Source organism: Cyclopterus lumpus, chromosome 4, assembly GCF_009769545.1.
Source record: "Cyclopterus lumpus isolate fCycLum1 chromosome 4, fCycLum1.pri, whole genome shotgun sequence".
NCBI classification, from domain to species: Eukaryota; Metazoa; Chordata; class Actinopteri; order Perciformes; family Cyclopteridae; genus Cyclopterus; species Cyclopterus lumpus.
In genome coordinates, this window is record NC_046969.1 from 1,673,862 (window position 1) to 1,694,936 (window position 21,075).

Consider the following 21,075-nt stretch of genomic DNA (forward strand, 5'->3'; position numbering starts at 1 on the left):
TTTGCCTTCCGGCTCAGCTCCCTCTTCACTAAGACGGACCGGTACAGCGCCTGTTTTACTGCTGCAGCCGCACCGATCCGCCTATCGATCTCCCGCTCCACCTTACCCTCACTCGTGAACAAGACCCCGAGATACTTGAACTCCTTCGCTTGGGGTAGGCAGTTTGCCCCCACCTGGAGGGAGCAATCCGCCGGTTTCCGGCAGAGCACCATGGCCTCAGATTTGGAGGTGCTAACTCTCATCCCTGCCGCTTCGCACTCGGCTGCAAAACGCCCCAGTGAATGCTGGAGGTCACGGTCCGAGGAGGCAAACAGGACCACATCATCCGCAAACAGCAGAGAGGCGATCCCGAGACTCCCGAACCGGATCCTCTCCGCCCCCTGGCTGCGCCTAGATATCCTGTCCATGAAGGTCACGAACAGGACCGGTGATAAAGGGCAGCCCTGGCGGAGGCCAACACCCACCGGGAACGTGTCTGACTTACTACCGAGGAGACGAACACAGCTCCTACTGCAGGCATACAGAGACCGGATGGCCCGTGCCAACGGGTCCGGCACCCCATACTCCCGCAGCACCCCCCACAAAAACCCCCGAGGGACCCGGTCGAAAGCCTTCTCCAGGTCTACAAAGCACATGTAAACTGGTTGGGCAAACTCCCAGGACCCCTCCAGTAATCTTGCGAGGGTAAAGAGCTGGTCCACTGTTCCACGACCGGGACGGAATCCGCACTGTTCGTCCTGAATCTGAGGTTCGACAAGCGGTCGGAGCCTCCTCTCCAGCACCCTGGCATAAGCTTTTCCCGGGAGGCTGAGCAGTGTGATACCACGATAGTTCGAGCACACTCTCCGGTCCCCCTTCTTGAAGATGGGAACCACCACCCCGGTCTGCCAGTCCATGGGCACTGTTCCCGACCCCCATGCGACACTGAAAAGGCGTGTCAACCAAGACAGCCCAACAATGTCCAGCGCTTTCAGCATCTCAGGGCGGATCTCATCCACCCCTGGCGCCTTGCCACCAAGGAGCTTTTTGACTACCTTAGCGACCTCTGCCAGGGATATGGGTGAATCCACCCCAAAGTCTTCCGGCGCTGCCCCCTCTCCGGGGGACATGTTGGCCGGGTTTAGGAGTTCCTCAAAGTGCTCTTTCCACCGCCCGACGATGTCCCCAGTCCGGGTCAGCAGTTCCCCCCCCCTACAGCCTGGGGTAGACCCTGCTTTCCCTTCCTGAGCCGTCGGATGGTTTGCCAGAACTTCCTTGAGGCCAACCGAAAGTCCTTCTCCATGGCCTCCCCGAACTCCTCCCATGCCCGAGTTTTAGCCTCCGCGACCATCGTCGCTGCAGCCCTTTTGGCCCGCCGGTACCCGTCAGCTGCTTCAGGAGACCCCTGGGCCAGCCAGGCCCGAAAGGCCTCCTTCTTCAGTTTGACGGCCACCCTCACCCCCGGTGTCCACCACCGGGTTCTAGGGTTGCCGCCACGACAGGCACCGATGACCTTCCGGCCACAGCCCCGAGCAGCCGCGTCCACAATAGAGGCTTTGAACAAGGTCCACTCGGATTCCATGTCCCCAGCCTCCCTCGGGATTTGTGAGAAGTTCTTCCGGAGGTGGGAGTTGAAGACCTCCCGGACAGGATCCTCTGCCAGACGTTCCCAGTTCACCCTCACTACACGTTTGGGCTTGCCAGGTCTCTCTAGCCGAGTCCCCCGCCATCTGATCCAACTCACCACCAGGTGGTGATCAGTTGACAGCTCTGCTCCTCTCTTCACCCGAGTGTCCAAGACATACGGCCGCAGATCAGATGATACGATTACAAAGTCGATCATTGATCTCCGGCCTAAGGTGTTCTGGTACCAGGTACACTTATGAGCCACCTTATGTTCGAACATGGTGTTCGTTATGGACAAACTGTGGCTAGCACAGAAGTCCAACAACAAAACACCATTCGGGTTCAGATCGGGCAAGCCGTTCCTCCCAATCACGCCCCGCCAGGTTTCTCTGTCATTGCCCACGTGAGCGTTGAAGTCTCCCAGGAGAACTATGGAGTCGGCAGGCGGCGCCCTTTCCAGGACCCCTCCCACCGACTCCAAGAAGGCCGGATACTCCGAAATGCTGTTCGGTGCATAAGCACAAACAACAGTCAGAGCCTTACTCCCCGCAACCCGTAGGCGCAGGGAGGCGACCCTCTCGTTCCCCGGGGAAAACTCCAACACAGCGGCGCTCAGCCGGGGGCTCGTGAGTATCCCCACTCCCGCCCGGCGCCTCTCACCCTGGGCAACTCCAGAAAAGGACAAAGTCCAACCCTTCTCCAGGAGCTTGGTTCCAGAGCCCATGCTGTGCGTGGAGGTGAGCCCAACTATATCTAGCTGGTACCGCTCCACCTCCTGCACCAGCTCCGGCTCTTTCCCCGCTAGTGAGGTGACGTTCCACGTCCCTAGAGCTAGTCTATGCTGCCGGCGATCGGCCCGCCCAGGTCTCCCGCCTGGCCCGCCGCCCGGTCTGCATAGCACCCGACCCCGATAATTCACCCTGCGGGTGGTGGGTCCACAGGGTGACAGCTGCTCCATGTTGTTCTTTCGGGCTGAGCCCGACCGGGCCCCATGGGTGAAAGCCCGGCCACCAGACGCTCGCCGACGAGCTCCCCTCCTGGGTCTGGCTCCGGGAGGGTGCCCCGGTTTCCCTTGTCCGGGCAAGGTGGCTACAATCCGTGGGCTGCTATTCATCAGGGTTTATTGAACCGCTCTTAGTCTGGGCTCTCCCCCGAGACCTGTTTGCCTTGGGAGACCCTACCAGGGGCTGACGCCCCGGACAACATAGCTCCCAGGATCACTGAGCCACTCAAACTCCTCCACCACGTTAAGGTGGCGATTCATAGGAGGAGGTGCATTTACATGTCAATGATTATTTAAAATCTAATAAGAATATGTTGTTGATGCAGTTGCAATTTGGATCATATGTAGCAAGGTTAATCTGCATCATAAATCAAATACAGAGAGTACCTGAAGATGAGGAGAAGCCGTGGGAAAACTGAGTGGATGGACAAAAAATGGACCGGAGGAGTTCTCACACATCCAACTCAGAGGGATGGCAATAACTGTGGGGTTGTGGTCATCATGGTAAGTGCTTTGTAATGTGGACTTAATTCATAAGATATATCATGTCTTTCTATCGTAGGTTAGTTCACAGGTATCACCTTTAAATGAAGTCCATGTCTTCGTTAAACTCAGTTTTACCTGTGCAAATATATTTTGCTATATAATAATAAGATACAAGAATGGTTTGGGACATCAAAAAAGGACATGGAGAAGGAGAGAAAAACACTTCCTCTCAATCAAAATACTGAAAGCATCAGGTTCGTAAGGATAGTGTTTGTCTGTGGTGTGTGGGGGGGGGGGGGGGGGGGGGGGGGATACGAAACTAACTTCAGGTTTGTCAGGAATCAAACAAACAACACGTCAGGGAAGTACGGTCAAAAAGTGTTCACTATGCCAAAAATGTTGGTGTTAATATTTATTTTTTATTATACTTTTGTATTTCAGTGTTTGAATTTGAAAGCAACTGTGCCATGTGCTCCATGGCAAAGCCTCCTGGATCTGGGCCTCCACTGACAAATTGGGTGAGGGTTTATTTTTGTCTGTGTGTTTGTTTGCTTTTGTTAATGCAGCGTCACAATCAGCATTAAGGTTTAGAGGTGGACAAACGGGTTTTCCTTTAACTCAGAGATAGAAGCAATTCAGATAACTTTTTTAATGTAAAATGTGAATATGTAGGTAGTGTAATGGGATAATGGGAATTTTTCATTCTTATGAGTATCTTATATTCTTTATATTATAGGTGGACTGTTTTATAAACTATCAAGGACTGCATTCTGAGACTCGTGGTATATGCAGCAGCTGCCTAAATAACATGCACGGAGTATGAATAAAGGACGTATGGACTTGTGCTTATGTGTCACACCTAGCATGCGTTACAAAGACCTCCTTGCTGTATACATGCATGTATCTATATGTATTGTGACAACGCTGATAAGTACTCCTTTGTTTGTAAATATCAACGCTGAATATAACAATAACAGCCCACACCTCTGTATACTGTCTTTATAGCGCTGTGAATTTCAATTTTCAGCAATCACTTGCACAGAATCGTTGTGGCTCTGTGCAACTGAGCCTCTTCTTGCAAGAACAAATAATTTAAAGATAAGTTTTAGTTGTTCGATATTAATCATTTCAGCTTAAAAAGACTTAAAAAGACTTAACACCTGATATTAATCATTTCAGCTTAAAAAGACTTAACACCTGGTATAGGTGTAGAACTTTGAACCTGTGAAGTTGTGTATTGATTGACAGTGAACTTGATATCTTCTTTCTTAGTAAGGTTAAAATACATAAATAATGTGTAGTTTAATAGAGGGAAACGTTTGTTAAAAACAATGAAAGGTCTAATTGTGTAAAAACACATGGAAACTTTCTAATTTCTACCGTGTCATTTTCTAGATCCAATGTGACACCTGCCAGAAATGGTTCCATGAACAATGTTTGGACATGGACACTGAAAGCCTGAAGAGAGCCAGGGCAGGCAGCTGGAGCTGCAGTTTGTGCCCTTAATTCACATCTTCACTGAATGACTTTATTATGTAAAAGTTATAATGTTTTTTTCTTACTATTTAATTTACATATGTTCTCATTTATTTTTATACTACGTAATTAATATATTTTCTCTTTTATTTATTAATCTATTTGAAACTCAAATGTATATGTCATAGTGTCAAGTTGATTTTTTTCTTAGAATTTTCTTTATATATTTTTATATTTTATTCGATTAAATAGTAATATTTATATTCAATTCAATTGTTTTCAATTATCAATGTGCTGTTTTCTTTAAATCTCAATCTGAAATTAGACAACTTGCTTCGTGAATTTATTTGAAGTCAGCTCAGAAAGGAGATTTTGACAGGCTCTTATTTTAAAATGAAACATCAGAATGTCCTGATTGTCTCTGATGGGCATCCTGAGATGATCTACTATGCATCAGAATTGGAATGAGTTCATAACTATGGGTCAGTCTTTTTTAAATATTATCTAAAGTTAGGCATAAATGGTCTCATGAACTTATTTGAAGTCAGCTCAGAAAGGAGATTTTGACAGGCTCTCATTTTAAAATGAAACATCAGAATGTCCTGATTGTCTCTGAGGGACATCGTGAGATGGTCTACTATGCATCGGAAGTGGAATGATTTCATAACTATGGGTCATTCCTTTTTAAATATTATCTAAAGTTAGCCATAAATGGTCTCGTGAACTGAATTTAAGTAAGCTCAGAAAGGAGATTTTGACAGGCTCTCATTTTAAAATGAAACATCAGAATGTCCTGATTGTCTCTGATGGGCATCCTGAGATGGTTTACTATGAATCAGAAGTGAAATTAGTTTTTAACTATGCACCATTTTCTTCTAAATCTAGTCCGAAATTAGAGATACGTTTGCTCATGAATGGGATTTTCTATATCTTTTATTTTGAAATTCAAAATCATAATGTCCTAATATTGGAAGAGTTACCTTCCTATTGTTTTCTATTCATCATTCATAAAATTCATGATTAGTTTAATCTATTACTGTATCTGTATTTAAAGGCGTATTTCATCGTATCACGTTCACCGGAAGTTTGCTCTTATTTTGAAGTCAGTTTTACACGCTCGTACCGTAATGCCTAGTATATACGTGTACTGAAAAAAACCGTGCGGGCTGACTTGACTGTGGTTTTCGAAGTGGAGGCTGGCTTGACCGCAGTCTCCTACTGTACCTCCTTCTGTTTCATGGATTGGTGTTCCATTCATACATTGTCATATTCATCTAATGTGTTTATGTAACTCTGTAAATGCTGTTCATTCTGTACACATGACATCTATTCATCTGTCCATCCGGGGAGAGGGATCCTCCTCTGTTGCTCTCCTGAAGATTTCTTCCCTTTTTTCCCTGTGAAAGGTTATTTTTGGGGAGTTTTTCCTGATTCGTAGTTTGTGATATTGGGCTATACAAAATAAACTGAATTGAATTGAATCGGTTCAACCGAGCCGCGCTCTGTTGACTGATGCTGCCTGTGAAGTGTGTTGATGTCATAAAGGATCGGTTTATTATGCAATAATACGTGACGGCGGCCAGCACGCACAATACCACGCGGGGCCTTCGACGATAACCTAGTTGTTTTTGTTTGAAGACCATAATCAGTATAATATGAGGCAGTGTCTCATCAGCCTGAGCGTCTATTGGCTGCGTGGGGTCTACACACACTCTAAAAAGAGTATTTCAGTAGTAGTTGAAGTAACGTATATTTTTAAATGAGTCTCAATCAGATTTCTGCTTTAGTGAAGTCAATCTACTTTTGTGGATTATATCAATGTGAATTTACACGTTGTTCCCTTAACCTACTATTCTCATTTGAGTAAAAGCACATCAATTAGGTTTCTCTCCAGGTTGTGCGTCTGACGTCATGACGTCCACATCATTTCCAGATTTTTCCTCAGGAGTCGAGCCGCCATTTTTTCGAGTGAAGGTGACTTGGATAAAAGGTAAGTCTAGTGCTAAATTTAGTTTTGTATGTACAAATAATGTAATATGTCATATATAAAATTGGTCCACCTGAATTAGTTACATTGTGCTAAGTATTAAGTTAGTAAGTATTTAACGTTAACTAAGTTAGTTAGTAAACTGACAAACCAAACCAGCCTTGTCATGCTAATGTTAGCATGTTATATATTAACATTTATAAAGCATTTTACTCATTTCGTGAAACATGTTTAACCTTTCGTAACATTAATAGCCTCGATATAATCACCAGCGCGTAGCTATTACAATTGCCATTATGTAATTAACTACCCTGCTTCAATGTCAGTTAGCATATTGCTAGAGAGCCTGTAGCATGAACAAGCTAGCGGTTAGCTACATATCAAAGCAGGTGGTAGCTCGCTAGCAGACGTAGGGTTAGGTTTATGTGGCCAGGACTCGCGTGGTTCAAGTTGCTTATTCGTGTTGTGTACTGGTGTAAGGTTAGCTGCTTATTGGCACATTAGCGCAGCAATAATGAGCTGGTAAGGCTTACATTAGCTTGCCGCCAAGCGATTTAAAGGGTCTGCGCCCGCGGTTCTGTTCAGACTACTTCGGCGCGTGGAGTTGACGCGTTGGTGCGCGCGCGGTCACACATTTTGGGCTACAACAGAACCTCACTTTGATGCGGAAGCTGGAATAGTGTCTTAACTTAGCTGCTTCAGAAAACCTGTATTTACCGCCGCTACCTGCGTTGTTTCCTATGTAGTTAAACTTGGCTGTGGGCGATGCAATGTTAACAACTTGGTGTGCTGGCTGCCCTCGGTGACAGGGCTGCCTTCGGTTTAAGTTGGAAATGAGGTAGGCCGCGGTGATAAATACTCGCTGTGTGAAAGCGCCACAGTGACATGTTGCGGTGGTTAACGTTGGACGTTGGTTAACGTTAAGCGCCACAGTGACATGTTGCGGTAAGCGCCACAGTGACATGTTGCGGTGGTTAACGTTGGTTAACGTTAAGCGCCACAGTGACATGTTGCGGTAAGCGCCACAGTGACATGTTGCGGTGGTTAACGTTGGTTAACGTTAAGCGCCACAGTGACATGTTGCGGTGGTTAACGTTGGTTAACATTAAGCGCCACAGTTACATGTTGCGGTGCTTAACGTTAAGCTAAGCGATACCCAGCTCAGTATTGCTTTGCCAGTGTGCTAATAAGCTGCTGTATTGTTTTTTAGCTGCTGTGAAGTCTTCTCACTTGGTCCTAACATAAACTAGTACCGGGTGGGGTAATGAGTAACACTAAATATTGTTTTGAATTTTTCTTCAGATTTTTTTCCATGACTGGTGGGTGACTTCAGACTTGAACACTATCTAAGGTAAGGTTTACTCTTTGAATAAAGTGCTATTGACAAGGCAGTAATGTGGCTTTATTTAATTTGAACGGTTACAGTAAATGATTGTTAGAGGGACTGTTTTTACCTCTGCTTCAACACTACTTTTGTATGAGTACTAATGGTTTTGGAAAAAATTTATCTTAAAACACATCGATTTGTAACCCACGCTCTCTTGAACTGCCTTTTTAAGTCGGAACAAAATCATTGAACTTTGCTGAAGTCTTGTTTTAACATCAGATTTTTATATATATATATATATATATATATATATATATATATATATATATATATATATATATATTCAGAGAGGGCTTGCTACATGAGATGGACTTCTGTTTAAATGATTGTCTCCACATGCCCAGTAAAGGCCATCTCTGTTTTCCCCAGTGTTGCGCTTCATGTGGAGATGCAAGGACTGTGGAAAGGCATTAACAAGAAGATCTGAACTGCTCAAGCACTACAAGCTTACTCATAGGCATTACGGACGGGGCCATTCATATCCATAAACTTACTCAAATTGTCCTTGTAGATTCAAGACTTGGAATGCCCTACTGAGCCATTTATCACGAAATCATCCTGCCCAACAAGTAGTCAACAAAGCCATATCAACCTTCACCTGCCATATTTGTAGTCATACTCAACTCTCCACAGAAAGGGAATATTTCCAACACATTTTCCAGCATCTTAAAAACAAAGAGACTGTAACATGTGTCTTCCAAAACTGTGACTATAAGACAAACTATAATTAAATACAGAAAACACTCTGGTGCAGCTAATATCTTCAAACCTGCGATAAATTCTGTTGAATCCAATAATGCCAATAATATTACCAGTGATATTTCAGATGGGGAAAGCAATGCCATTTTAACAATACACAACATATTGGATCGAATTGATACACCTCTCACTGCTGGTTGAGGTGTGGCGACACCCAGCCAAGAAATAGTCCAGCACATACCAGACATTGGCACATCAACCAAAAAGTTGCACATTGTCAAGTTTCAGGATGCATTTTATTTGTTGTTTTACAACACAGGGTTGTCTTAATACTAGACATGGCCAATCATGAGATGTGAGCCTGAACCTGTACCAAATCCATATAGTGTAATCCCTTTTGGCATTATTCAGCAAACGTCTTTCATTAACAGCAATGGTGAATATAAATCTTGTGTTCTGATTAAGATGAATAATTAGCATAATCAAGTTATCACAGTGCAGGACTGAAGCCAGTGGTATTATTGTCCCATACCTAGTGCATAGAATAACAGTGCCAATTGATGCCAGTGATGGTTTGTGTTTGTCATGCCCTCTGTAGGACTCTGGCGCCAATGATGCTCAGAGGGACCTGGAGCAGCTCACTATGGCTGTGTTTGTCATTCGGAAGGAGGGGGAAGGACTGCAGGAGCTACCTGAAGACATTGGCATTGTCATTGAGGGCGTGCAGGTGTTGCATGGACTGACTTCTGTCGCCTCAGCTTGTGCCTTGCTTCTGGGTCTGATATATGCACTCAACCTGTCAAATCCCAAACCCCTTCATTTCACCTTTGAAGTGCTCCAGAAAATTATCATGCATCTTGAGCAGCAAAAGATGTCCCCCAAAGTCCAAAATCTCTATGGCAGACTTCAAAACTAATAACACTACAATGGACCTGAAGACTGTCTAGCCTAGTGCCATATTGTGGTAGCAAACCACATTGTTGAATGCTTTTTACACTGATTTTGTAAGGAGGTGCAGGAGTTTGTTTATTGTTCTTTCCATTTGAGACAGATGGTTTCATTTTCAAAAAATATGGTTGTCTCTTTTTGTTTTAGTTGATTTAAAAATCTTAAGATAAGTGCCTGTTCATATTTTCATAATTTTTTGTGTACTTAATACTGGTTTCATAGCATTTTGTTGCATTATTCTGCACTTTGTAGAACAAATTGTTTAATTGATATTTAAGCAATAACATTTGTGGTTTCACATTGATACTCGCTGTATTGTTTGCTATGCACTGTTACACATGTTGTGTATATTTTTTTCTTCTTGAAAACAAGCATATAGTGTTTTTTTACATTTATATAATAAAGTTTAAAAAACATCAAAATTGAGTGTATACATTTTCTTTCAGCCAACTTAAAATTGTAACTTCGGGAAAGGTATTTTAATTAGATTGAATAAACTAAAATTCCACACTATGGTTACTATAAAAATTACCTTACCTGAAACTATATTATTAGGTTGTAAAGAAGCAGTATTTTACTTTAGTATCAAGCAAATAATTGAGTTGGAAAAACTGGAGACTTTAAGTTGAGTTGCCTTCATTTTAAGTTGGAGTAATGCAAACCATTGATTTGAAAACGATCAAATTATTACATACACTTGACTTAAAGCAATTGTGTTAATCTAACTTGTTAACTTAATTTGAGAAAACTTAATTCATTTGTGTGTTACCAATTGAAGTAATTCAATTAAGTTGGTCCAACTGTTCGCTTTTTACAGTGCAGGATGCTGCTCCTGCTCACTGTCCATGACGCCAGGCCGTTCCTGACGCGCTCCTGGCAGCGCAGCAGCCTGGATCCTCGTTATGTAACGCGTCGGATGCTGCTGCAAGGCGGGGAGTAGCAGAGTAGAAGAGGGAGGGATGGGGCTGGAAACTGACTGGATGCTCGATCTAGTGGCAACTAACGGCATGTGTGTGCGCGTGTGTGCTGCTCGTGTCTGAACGCGCAGACAGCCGGCTGTCGGGAGTAGCGATGGTGAAGCGGGCGTCGCTGTAGTGCGCAGTGAGCGAGCCCGTCTGGGCATCCGTGGCCTATAGATCCAGAAAGGCGCACCGGCGTCTGGAGCCTGCGGAAGCTGCACTACTTTGTATTATTTCCAGCCGACCAGAGGCGCGTCTCGGCCTCCCTCACACCAGCGGGACGAAACCAATGCGGCGTTGCTTTGGAGAAGAAACGCGCTCGCCTTTGGTTCCCCGTCGCTCCGGCTCAACCCGACAGCCGGCCGCGCTGCAGCACGAACAATGGCGGGTCCCGAGCAATCCCAGCAGCAGGTGGAGGAGAAGGCCGAGCAGCTAGATGATGCCGAGATGGCCCTGCAGGGCATTAACATGCTGCTCAACAACGGCTTCAAGGAGAGCGACGAGCTCTTCAGGAGATACAGGTACTCTCTTCCGCCATGATGATTTGTTGCAGTATAGCATGACAAACCTCCTGATGCCGAGTATGGTACTCCAAGAGTCAAGTCACAGGCGGTGAAACCCGGAGCACTGGGGACAGCATTCAAATGCATGTTCTCAGAGAGGGAGGCTTCACGGCCTCCAGCTGTCTGTCTGAACATTGTCACCCCCCCCCCTTCTGTTTGAATGTGCCACTGTTAACATTTGTTTTATTTTTATTTTTAAAGTCTATGTTTTTGGGGGTCATTTTTGCATTTCAGAAAAAAAACAAAAACTAGATGGTGAATAGTGAAGAGATGGACACTCCACACCAAACCAACAGATAGTAGTGAGGCATCAATCATTGGCAGGCTGGTGCTCCACAGCACCCTGCTGGAGAAAAAACAAGAAGAAGTGACTTTGCCTTTTCAGTTCTACGTGTGGTTCCTTCTGTTTGACAGTGAATGCATCTCTCTTCCCCGCTCTTTGTTTAGGACCCACAGCCCGCTGATGAGCTTCGGGGCCAGTTTCGTCAGTTTCCTGGTGAGTTTCATCTTGGCTGGTGATGAATATGATTTTATTAAGAGAGATCCACCCCAGTGTCACGTGAAATAATCCAACCAGTCAAATAGGATGCTCACTACTGTCCCCACTGCGTTGCCGGCTATTAACATAATGGATGAATCTTCCTCTCAAGAACAGCGACGCTGTAAGGCTGCATCCATCGCTGATGGGAGAGGGAGATTCTTCACGCTGTGATGGTCACACACACACACACACACACACACACACACACACACTGTTGCTGGGGGTAGGGGGAGCGTGCGAAGACACTCACACACCATGAAGCAAAAGATGATGTCATCCTCTGTCCCCCAGATACTAAATGGCCCTGAAGGCATCTGACCCTCATGGTGGGCATTCATACATGCAGCATAAATGGACAGCCATGCAAGAAAATATCCAAACATCAAACCACAAATGTCAGTTGAATCTCACTGCATGTTCTACTTCTTTATTCCCTCACTGGTTCAAGCTGATCTTTAGAGGTCTCATCTACGACAGAGCGAGGATTTTTATGATTGTGCCGGCTGAGCCGCGTCTTCAAACTTCCAAGCTGCACATCTGCACAGATGTGTCCGTGTTCCTCTTCTCACTGTCACGCAGAAAAGGCCCTTTGTCCTTGTCAGGACTGTTACGTAATGCTCCTTCCCTCCTATTACGAGATGTTTTCTGTTTCTAAGCCAACTCGAGCACAACAACACAATGCATTGCTGCTTTTTCTGTTTAGTTTTTTGAAGATGCGTCAAGTACAAATAGTTCTGACGGCTTTGCATTTGCAGAACGCCATGATGACATTTGAGGAGGAGAAGATGCAGACGGCCTGTGACGACCTGAGGACCACCGAGAAGCTGTGTGAGAGCGACAGCGCCGGAGTCATAGAGACCATCAGAAACAAGATAAAGAAAAGTGTGGGTGCAACACTATGGACAACAAAATATATTATACACACACACACACACCTCTAAGTCGACTATTTCTTTAGTCGATTAGTCTTTTTTTTTAATGCTGTTTTCATGCTGAATGACTTTTTTCCCCCCAAAACGTATGAACACATCTCTATTAAACGCGAGACTAAAAGTGGTGCTTTGGTGTTGTAGCGGACCCCAGCCGGACAATAGGGAAGCGTACTGATGTTTCCAGAGTTGCTTTTATTCATGTTCAACCATGAGCCTTATTGCCGAACATAAATTTAAGAGTTTCTCTTTTTCCATTAATTCCCAGAAATCACCCTAAGAGCTATGGAACAAATAAAACAGAAATGAGCTCTTACGAGTGTACACATTAATTAGATGACATTCATATATACATGTGGACATTAATCACAACCTTAATCACAACATTTTCTCTTTCATAAAGGGCACATATAGCTAAAAGCTAGTATTAACAATACATTTTAATAAATTAATTAAAAATAAAGTCACTAAACATGTAGTCAAAGCCCAAATAAAACATAAAGTACCTTGTTCCCGTTCCAGCTGGGTGCTTAGCAGTTCATAGAGTGACTTATGTACTCATGAACACCTTCTCCTTCAGTACACCGTCAACTAACAGACTTTTTGCGATGTGAGAGATACGAGATTTACATCTACTTCCTGTCTCAAAACATACAAAGGCACTTACGAAATAAAGGCTTGCCGGAAACAGTCACCAAATTAACAGAACGTTTTCAGAGTCGTTTACAAGTGTTGCTCTTTGTGGAGAAACTGTCAATTGTTCTGTAATCCGTCATTAGATCAACTGATCGATACGTCGTATGAGTGTTAGTCCACTGAGAATCCTCTTTAATCGAGGTCAGCCCTAATTGACTGTTGCATGGCTAAGTATTGCAGCAAGAACACCTATTTACCCATACGGATATATATTTTTTGGGGTGAACAAATTCCACCATCTTTGCCTTCTCCTAATATTGCCGTCAGAAGAGGCTGCTGTTCAGATAACAATGTTTATATCCTCGGCGTCGTGCCTAGTGATGCAACCAGCAGTGAGATCATGCCAAACCCACTCAGATTGAATTAGTGCTTCTGAGAAATGTGATCAACAAACTTGGCGAGGAGTGTGGGGGCTGGCGAGCAGCTCTGGGTCGTTCAGCATGCAGGTTATGAGTATTACTGCTGTATTGAATATGTGTGTGTGTGTGTATGTATTACAGATGGACTCCCAAAGGTCAGGCGTTGTGGTCGTGGACCGCCTACAGAGGCAGATTATTGTTGCCGACTGTCAGGTGTACCTCGCCGTGCTCTCCTTCGTCAAGCAGGAGCTTTCAGGTACTCCAATGTGAACCACGAGCCGGAAAGTCTGTCTCTCATGGCACCCACGTTGTTTATGGCGGCGTGTGGTCTGTATGACTGACTGCAGGTAGTGGGATGTGTGTGGATGGTGTAGCTCGAGAAGAAGACGTGATGGAGATGTCACATTACAGTTAGCGGTGTCGAGCACTTCACCTGGTTTGATGCTATTCATGAGGATGAACCGAATGAACAGAATAATAGCATCACTGCTTGGGTGCTATGTGAAGTTTTGTGCTAAGCCTAACAATACTAGTTTGTTCATTTTTGTGCTGATGCGTTTAGGTGATCAGTCAAGCGATTTCATATATTATTATAATATTAACACAATATAATATAATACAAAGCTCAGGAACTATAATGATATGATGATGCACATTGTCAGTTTGTTCAAAATGCACTAACTTTACACGATCCACGTTTCCATATAATTGTTATGAAGTTAAACTGATAACATTTCCCTCTGAACAGCGGCATGAAAAGAAAAGACTCAAGTGAAGTAAAAGTACCTCAAATTTGTACCAAACTACAGTACTTGAATATATGTTGTATTCTACCACGAATTGGCTAATTAGCAATGATAAAAAGTGAGCAGATCACCAAAGTTGATACCAATTCATCCTGAGGGGAACATGAACATCCGAAACAAACTTCAAATAGTCGCTGAGTTATTTCGGTCGGAGCACCGTGTCTAGTGAGGCTAAAAAAACAATAACCAACAGACTAATTGATCATGAATATGCTTATGATTTGCAGAGATGAATTAATGACCGTCGTACTTATCCACCAACAGCTTACATCAAAGGAGGCTGGATCCTACGTAAGGCGTGGAAAATGTACAACAAGTGCTACAGTGACATCAGCCAGCTGCAGGAGGCGTGCCAGCGGCGGCCCTCGGCCCACCAGGAGTCCCTCTCGACGGACAACGCCAACCACAACGTGCCGGTGGAGAACTGCGTGACGGCCGAGGCCCTGGACCGGCTCAAGGGCTCCGTCAGCTTTGGCTACGGCCTCTTCCACCTCTGCATCTCTATGGTGCCTCCACACCTGCTCAAGATCATCAACCTGCTGGGTTTCCCCGGCGACCGTCTCCAGGGCCTGTCCTCCCTCATGTATGCGAGCGAAAGCAAGGACATGAAGGCCCCCCTGGCTACGTGAGTAGGCTCCAATTGTAAAAAAATATATAATTTTTTTACAGAGAGAGACAGATTAATTTAAAAAGACATATCACTGAGATGAGACGTGATACATTTGTACATGAGAAATATATGAATCTTTGTTTCAATGGCCAGTGTGCAGCATGTAGCGGCATCTATTAGCTGAAGTTCAATATCATGTTCATAACTACATAGGGAGTGGGTCCTCTTCAGTCCGCTGTGTAGCACCGCCGTGTTTCTATAGCAGCCCAGAACGGACTAAACCGAACACTGGTTTTTACTTGACCCGAAAGCCACCGTAGATCTCTACATGCCTAAATTAAAAGGGAGGGGTGAGCGGAACAACTGGACGCAATCTTCAACCTCACCACTAGATGCCACTAAATCCAACACACTGCTCCTTTAATTCATTGAATCCTGGCCCTCTGCAGAGCATAATCTCTAGTAACCTTCTGTTATTACTGTTATAGTGTATACAACAATAAAAAGAGGCATCTAGAGTGATGGAGGGTTTTGGCCTGATCTGGCAAACTATAAACTAAACTTTTGATGAAATGTTAAAGGTCACTCTCAGAATATTTTTTTTTCTTTACAATTGAAAGACAGACCTATCTTTTATTGAAATACATTCTATAATGCATTATATCATAACAGTGAAACATAAATAAAATCCTCAGTGTAATACAGATTCTGTTTGAGCTTCAAATGCCACATTTCAGAGGTGATTATCTCCTGTTGTGCTGTCCAGGTTGGCCCTCTTGTGGTACCACACAGTAGTGCTGCCTTTCTTTGCTCTGGACGGCTCCAATACACACGAGGGGCTGCTGGAAGCCAAAGCTATTCTGCAGAGGAAGTCAGTGGTTTACCCCAACTCATCCCTCTTCATATTCTTCAAAGGACGGGTTCACAGGCTAGAGGTAACGTGCTGCCGGCTCGGGGTTGCTAACAACCGGTGACGGATCAGTTAACTTGTGAAATACAAATGAGCTGGCACAGCAGTCTCTGTTCAGAGTCTTGTCAACAGTGCTCTCTCCTCTGTCCACAGTGCCAAATCAACAGTGCTTTGGCCTGTTTCCATGACGCGTTAGAGCTCGCGTCAGACCAAAGGGAGATCCAGCACGTGTGCCTCTATGAGATTGGTACGTGATCGCTCCTCAGGTTAGTTGCGACATGCTGAAACCCGGTCATACAGCACAGGGAGGGACTCATCCTGTCTCTGTCTGCTCGTCTTTGCTTCAGGTTGGTGTAGCATGATCGAGATGAGTTTTGAAGACGCATACCGGTCGTTCGAAAGGCTGAAGACTGAGTCGCGTTGGTCGCAGTGCTACTACGCCTACTTGACCGGAGGTAAACACGTCAAGCACCAAACGTATGCTGTTTCTACTCTGTATTTCAATGTTTAGTATTTTTAAATAATTTCCTTTTGTGGTTCCCCCCGCAGTGTGTCAGGGTGCTTCGGGCGACATAGACGCAGCAAGCAGGGTTTTCAAAGAGGTGCAGAAGCTGTTCAAGAGGAAAAACAACCAGATAGAGCAGTTCGCTGTAAAAAGGGTGGGTTACACTGCAGATTTACCCCTTTTTCTCTCTCTTTTCAAAAAGTCATACCAAGTGTGTCACACAAGTCCTCCCCCCCTCCTCTGTCTGGTTCCCATCTGCAGGCTGAAAGATTGAGAAAGATCTCGCCCACCAGAGAGCTATGCATCCTTGGTGTAATTGAAGTGCTGTATCTGTGGAAGGCGCTTCCGAACTGCTCCTCGTCCAAACTGCAGATAATGAATCAGGGTGAATGTAACCTTCAGGTTTTATAGCAGCATGAGCTAGATGCAGCTGGATTGCTCTAAATTTCTTTCTCACCCTGTGTGATCATTTCCTCTTTACGCCTGTTCAGTGTTACAAAGTCTAGATGAGGCTTTGTGCAGAGGCCTGAAACACCTCCTCCTTGGTGCCATTCACAAATGTCATGGGAATATGAGGGATGCCATTCAGGTATCGGTCTGCATTCAGCACTGAACGGATTTGCAGTAAGTCAACACTTTGAATGTCTCTCAGCTTGCTTTCCTGTCCATTTTTATATGCGATCCAGTCCTTCCAGCTGGCAGCTAGAGATGAGTACGGACGGCAGATCAACTCATACGTTCAGCCGTATGCCGTCTACGAGCTCGGATGTATAATCCTCTCAAAACCGGAGGTCAGGCCGCTGAACGCATACAGCATTCGCATTTCTGTTCATTCACATTTTGATTGTCCCAATGTGCACACATGCTCATTCTTTTTTTGTTCATATACTGCAATCCAGACTGTGGGAAAGGGGAGATCATTGCTACTTCAAGCCAAGGTAAAATATGTACTTAGCAATTGACTATGTTATAGAATTATATATTTAGAAACGGTACAAAACAATTAATATTTATGATAAATATGACTAAATACTGTAGCTAATAACATGTTGATGATGTGTTGATAATAACAAATACAGGATGTAATGTTAACTTCAGCTCATCACAACTTGATGACAGTATTTGTAGTTTAACAAGTTTACAAGTGACTGACCAGCTGTCTGTCTGTCTAAAATGTTTTAGGAGGATTTTACAGGCTACGACTTCGAGAACAGGCTCCATGTCCGCATCCATTCAGCCTTGGCTTCTTTGAAGGAAGTAGTCCCTCAGTGACTGCAGGAAGGGAAGCTACCGTAGCTCAAGCTAAGCTCGTGGCTTTTTACACCCTCCCACACACACACACGTTAAGCCATTCAAGATAACTGTATGGCGTCCCTAACCACAGTGAGATTGTCATGAAGTGTCATCTCTGTGCATTTTAGGATGTGCAACTAGCTTGGCACAAATTAGATGGAAATGGCTAGCCTAGCTGTGGCTAGCAAGTTATGATCTATGGCTAACAACTCCAAAGCTATGATACTGGTGCATATCAGACGTGTCTTGTGCAAGCTAGTCCCCAACTTGTCAAGCCCACCAATGGGATGATGCCCATGAAGCAGTTGTTTGTGAAAAAATAACTTCAACTGCTTGGTAAATCACAAGGTTTTGCATTTTACTTTTATGGCGTTTTTATACAAAGTATACCCAGTATAAATATGATATCCTTGGAGTAGTTGGAAGGTGCACTTTTCTTCCAATTTGGCAGAGTTAAGCTAGCTTTTTCCCTCTGGCTTCCTGGCCTAGCACTAAGCTAGGCTGAACAAGATACACAGAGGTGAAATTGATATCTATCCATGACTCTGGGCATAACGACAAACAAGCATATCTCTCCAGATCTCTGACTGTTCCTACGTGTGTTTTCTTCGCACCCAAACATATTAGCTATCTAGTTACAATTTTCCTCATTAGTGTGTGTATTTGGAGGATTTCAGTAATGCCTCCCCCTTCCTTCAATGAGTAACCCAGCACATAACAATTATGTTTTAATGAGACTTATTAGATATGTTTCCCTTAATAATACCTTTACATTGAGTAATTAAAGAAGTTTTACATTCCCCAAAATGCAGTTGACATTTGAGCTTCAACAATAATCACATATCCTGAAAAAAAGAAAGAATTGTTAGATTTAATATTTACTTTGAGAAATACTTATAAAGGACTCCTTACTTACCATGGGTGCTTTTCCTGATTACATTGTCAGACATGGCTATGGGCATTGAGTCATATCACAGAGGGGCCACTTACTTTATTCATAGTGGACATAAAATAAAATGATATGTTAGTCAAATTAGTTACCATGGGAATAGTTAAGTAATGTTACTAGTCACCTAAAATCACATATAGTTCCAACTCGGTTGCTCTGAGTTAGTAGTTCACATTCAAGTAGTTAGACATTATCGTAACTGAGAAATCACCACACTTCACGGTATTCTTTTTGTATGTGAAAACACCGGGCATTGATCCTGTGCACTATGCATGGTATGGCAGGGTAAACGGTGACATTAAGACTATATTGAAGTCGAATATACCTGTGTGTCCATCCCTGCAAATACATATATAAGGTATAATAATACAGGACACTCTGTGCTGTAATGTTACCGTTGAAAGGTGCTGTTAAATGTCAGCCTAATAAACATATATTATGAGTGACTTATTTTAATAGTGTTTTAGTGATACAAGCTTTTGAATTAGTCTATAATAGTGACAAGTTTATTTATTATTTAAAAGAAGTACTTTTTTTTGCCAGTATAATTTACAGTATGCTATAAGAGTTTGAAAGCGTGTGATGGCCAGCAGGGCCGTTGTGATCAAGCTGATTCAAAAGTAGGATCTCGAATTGGATAAAGAAAAATATCTCTGTGATGAGAAGGATTTTAACAAACCTCCTCGACACAGTTCCACACTGTACATGAGAATCATTCTGTTCACGGTATCGCTTTTTTATCAATGAGCACTCTTTTTTTTCTTTCTTTTTTTTGTCATGCCAGCAATATATGCGAAAGAGAGCGTCTAACAGTCATTTACAGATGCTTTCAACAATGACCATCTGTGTTTCTCATCCTATGTTCAAGGTTGTGGACATATAGATTCCTAAACTAAGCTGGCATCCCCTGTGGCTGTGATGGACGTAAACCGTGGTAAATGTTGAGGTGACCACTGTGCAAGTGGTCAGTGTGGTGCAAGTGACGTAACGGTGAAATGTCAGTAAGCCCACTTTGCTGTACCAAATACTTCTGTCACTGAAAGAGTTTTTCCGTTTGTCATGAGATTTTGTTGAAATTGGGGTTACATGTCCGGGTGATGGTGTTCCAGTGTGTCACTGAACGCTACAATAAACTGTTCTCCATTAATCTAGCCAAATGTGTGATGTGTGTCTTTGCCTCTGGGTGCTTTTCGGTTGAAATTGTACTTTGGACAGTTGATGTCGGATGTGTCATGCTGGACGCGATAATGTGCATAATTCAAATGGGAAAAAAAACATTTATTCTCGAAGACCACTCTTCAAGTCTTCTACGTATTTCTTTTTGATATTTTTGTTGAAATTCTCATTACATCTTGGATGCAATCAATGAATAAAATTCTGACAAAAACAATTATAAATTATTGTCAGTGTGTGTGTGTATATGTGTGTATGTATATATATATATATATATATATATATTATGTGTATATCTGTTGTATTTTTCTTGAGTGTTTTTACTCTATTTCATCTATTTGACAGCTTTAGTAGATTATCAATGCAAATTATAATCAAGAATTAGTGATACATCAAGATGACGATTATCACTATGATGGTTATTGTGTTTATTATAGATCAAACCAGGCAGCAGTATCTGAAGTAGTTACTACCTCCACCTATTTAAAAAATCTCTTTGCTTGCTCTTGTTCCCACAATTTTCACTCTTGATGCACAATTTCAGGTGAAAAACTAGTGCTGTGGCCCTGGTCTGTATATGATCATCTGTTTTGGCATTCACAAGATGCTTCCTCACCAGCACCAATGTGCTAAATTATTTGACGGGAAAGTTGGAAACCATTTGATCAGTTGTTTGTATCGTCAGCTATTTTTCTGTTTTCTGATATTTTTGTTTGGTCTATTTGATGGTGTTTATCTTTCAATAGATATAATATGCAGTGGGTTCAGTTGGTAAGAAGCGTCACGTGAACCCGACATCGCTGAGGGATGGACCTCACAGAACAGGCGGTGTCCCATTCAAGTACTGACCAGGCCCAACCCTGTTTGGCTTACGAGATCGGGTGTTTTATTAATTTTTATTATCAAAAGTTTATATATTTATACATCTACAGTTTTATGCAGTATAGTCACACAGCCATCTATATCTTCTATATATTTAGAACATACACCCCAGTAATTCACGGAGAATAGTATAATTTAAACACCAACTTAGAAGTAAACAAAAAATACTCATACTAAATCTCTGAACACAATTATCAAAACCAGGAGGTATTTGTATACGATTCAATAACATTGGCCCTGTTTGTGGCATTTGAAGTCCGGACAGTCCCTCAGGATGGACACTGGCTGTACGCACAGTCCTGGATCACC

General features: G+C 43.3%; 1 protein-coding gene across 1 annotated transcript; it reads left to right on the forward strand.

The window, feature by feature from the left end:
• The first annotated feature begins 10,931 nt into the window (after positions 1-10,931).
• ttc39c (tetratricopeptide repeat domain 39C) lies at positions 10,932-17,741 on the forward strand. The gene is made up of 14 exons (XM_034531082.1): positions 10,932-11,071; positions 11,561-11,609; positions 12,410-12,538; positions 13,780-13,894; positions 14,709-15,069; positions 15,821-15,989; positions 16,118-16,211; positions 16,312-16,419; positions 16,514-16,623; positions 16,731-16,854; positions 16,961-17,058; positions 17,156-17,260; positions 17,369-17,407; positions 17,652-17,741. The coding sequence occupies exons 1-14, from the start codon at positions 10,932-10,934 to the stop codon at positions 17,739-17,741; spliced, it is 1,731 nt and encodes a 576-aa protein (XP_034386973.1).
• Positions 17,742-21,075: the final 3,334 nt, after the last annotated feature.

Excerpts from the sequence above, each read along its gene's own strand:
- ttc39c (XM_034531082.1), top strand. The coding sequence starts at position 10,932 with ATGGCGGGTCCCGAGCAATCCCAGCAGCAGGTGGAGGAGAAGGCCGAG. Across the intron at positions 11,072-11,560 it reads GAGCTCTTCAGGAGATACAG|GACCCACAGCCCGCTGATGA; the intron begins GTACTCTCTTCC and ends CTCTTTGTTTAG. Across the intron at positions 17,408-17,651 it reads CATTGCTACTTCAAGCCAAG|GAGGATTTTACAGGCTACGA; the intron begins GTAAAATATGTA and ends AAAATGTTTTAG.